Consider the following 2,647-nt stretch of genomic DNA (forward strand, 5'->3'; position numbering starts at 1 on the left):
TGAGCGTGGGACGCCTAGGTCCACCTTGGTTCGAGTTACTTATAAAATCATTGTCTTAATGACGTGTCACGTAGGCCCGCCGACAGATACGTAGCCTTTTTAGTGTACTCATAACAGAGAGTGGCTATACGTTACATTACGTACGTGGGGGAAGGCTGCACGGGAGTGAGAGTGGCCATCATATTTGTGACACGGACCTCGTCATAGCTATGAATTAGCAATGTCTCACCTAGCATACACAAGACTCGAGAGAGAGAGAGACAGAGAGATCTCAGACCAGAGAGAGGGGATGAACACGCGCATATTGAAGAAGCTTATCAATATTCTCTTGCAGTACAGCGTCTGTTTCTCGCATGCGATGATCCAGCTCTTACGTACGTCTCGTCGTCATTGAAAGTGACGACTCTAAGATATTCTGATTCCTGACTATGGTAGCTGTTACAGAAGCCTCGAAAGATATCCACGAGGTAGCTGCTACGTCGTCAAGAACGTCTCCATCGTCCTCGTCGATACCACCATCATCCTCGCCATGTGCGACATCGTGCACAGCAATAGATGGTCCCGGAAATGCAAGCACCACCACCGATATTGTCTCACCTGCCACAGAGATCACCCATGCAGCGTGTTACGTTATTGCCTCGCCGCGACCATGGTCGCAGCTCATGGATTGTCGGCGTTTCGAGAAGCCCGCGTCGGTGGCAGACGCGAGCGAGCGGATGAGGAAGAATTTGGCCTACTTCCGGGCAAATTACGTCCTCTGCATGCTTATTCTGATAGGCCTGGCATGCCTGCTGTCCTTGCGTCCGGCCTCCTTGATTGTGCTGGGGGTCTTGTGGATGCTATGGGCGCACTTCTATTTCTGCAGATCCGGCCGGCCTGTGGTGGTGCTGAACCAGCCATTCAGCGACAGAAGCGTCAGTGGCATTCTGGGCATTTCCACCATTGTTACCCTTTTCTTCGCCGGGACAGGCTCAGCCTTGACTTGTCCTCTGGCCCTAGGCCTCCTGCTCACATGCATCCATGCCATGCTTCGGCAGCCCGACGATCTGTTCTTGGAGGGCATCAATATGTAGGTAAGAGTCCTGATCATTTGTTTAGTATCTGCCTTGATCAGGATAACGAATATACCACCTGCATCCATGTGCAGGTGCTTTTGAACCTTCGAGCCAGGCTGCCTCAAAGTGATAGGAATAGTTGTCGCAGGGTCTTAGGACATCTTAGATGCGAAGAGGCAACCTACAAAATATCTAGGGCTAGTGAGACAGGAAAGGGCTCAATTTTGAGGTAAGTCTATGTAAGCGTTTTTGGTTCTTCCCGAGTAGTCTTTCTGTGATTTCGTGTGTGGTTCAAACTATGGGTTGTGGTGTCGTCCTTTGCATGAAGTAGGACAGTCCATCCTTATGGACTACTTCATATAATCAGAAAATATGGAATTAAGATACCAATATGGACACAATCTCTTTTATGAATAAGCTTATGGTAAATATAAGTCAAAAGATGGGATTAAACTATCAATATTGATACAATGATCTTTTGACTAAATTTGTTACAGTTCCTTATTTTTCATTATGCCACCATCAACTTAGCTTTTAAATTTGAGGATATGATTAATAAAGAAGATTATCTTTAAAAGTGTCAAGATGTACACAAGGATAGCCCATTGTTTGTTTTGTGTGGTCTACACAAGTTTGTATGTCTTACATGAATGTTGGTATTAACTTCGAGTTGCTTTTGCTCCCCTACTAGACTATGGTGACAAGTTTGGATGTTTTACATGATTGTTGGTATTAACTTCGAGTCACTTTTGCTACACTAGAAGACTATTGTGAACTATGGCTAAAGTTTTGTTAGGAGTGCTCATTGAGGATTTTGATGATACTTGTGTCAATGGACTATTGTGAATTGTCACTAAACTTTTGTAACATACATTTAAACAAACCATCGATTAACAACAAACTTGCTAGAAAATAATTTTTATTGGTATAATCATGAAAAGAGACATTATCAGACATTCCAAAGTGGGGAATTGGCTTGTTTTTATTGGTACAATCATGAAAAGAGACACTATGTGACATTTCAAGGTGGGGAATTTGCTTGTTAATGTCTTATACAATATAATTATTTGAAACTATAAACATAGAAATATTCACGAGCAGCAAAATTAAACTAGTTCACTTTAGTTGTATTGGAATCATAAGCTAGGCCACTGAAAGAATGTAGCAATATTTAGTACACATGAAGATTCATCATCCGTCATTCAAACACAATGTTAGTAAATTGTTCTTCCATACATATGTAATTCACATTATGTGGTTCTATGTAAAAATGTTAACATGCATTGCATACACACTTGTTTCATTTAAATTAGAAGCATTAGTCTCCACGCAAGTCTTAGCTTATTTCTTGAAGAAATACACATGGGATTTCAAAACGTAGCTTGATACATTTTAATTTAAAGAATTTGATTGCTTTTTAGCCTTTAAAATAGGCTACATTAAGACACTTATAGATTCAAATCTTGGTAGTATTAACAACATACTTAAGACTATATCGTGATCCAATCATGGATCCACAACTTGATAATGAATGGAGATATTGTATAAGCGCTTCATAGGAACAGAAGGCCATTTATATTCATGTCTTGAGA

At 41.3% G+C, this 2,647-nt stretch overlaps 1 protein-coding gene across 1 annotated transcript; it reads left to right on the plus strand.

Annotated features, from left to right (window-relative positions):
• The first annotated feature begins 244 nt into the window (after positions 1-244).
• Positions 245-1,468, plus strand: LOC148017928 (PRA1 family protein B6-like). Its single transcript, XM_087662047.1, has one exon. It carries the CDS (start codon positions 429-431, stop codon positions 1,071-1,073), a length of 645 nt encoding a protein of 214 aa, XP_087518173.1. The 5' UTR covers positions 245-428; the 3' UTR covers positions 1,074-1,468.
• Positions 1,469-2,647: the final 1,179 nt, after the last annotated feature.

The sequence above is a fragment of the Lygodium microphyllum genome, chromosome 21, assembly GCF_053477565.2.
Source record: "Lygodium microphyllum isolate KBCC chromosome 21, Lygodium_microphyllum_v1.1.10, whole genome shotgun sequence".
Lineage (NCBI taxonomy): Eukaryota > Viridiplantae > Streptophyta > Polypodiopsida > Schizaeales > Lygodiaceae > Lygodium > Lygodium microphyllum.

What these genes read in the sequence shown, in the direction of transcription:
- LOC148017928 (XM_087662047.1), top strand. Translation starts at nt 429, where the DNA reads ATGGTAGCTGTTACAGAAGCCTCGAAAGATATCCACGAGGTAGCTGCT.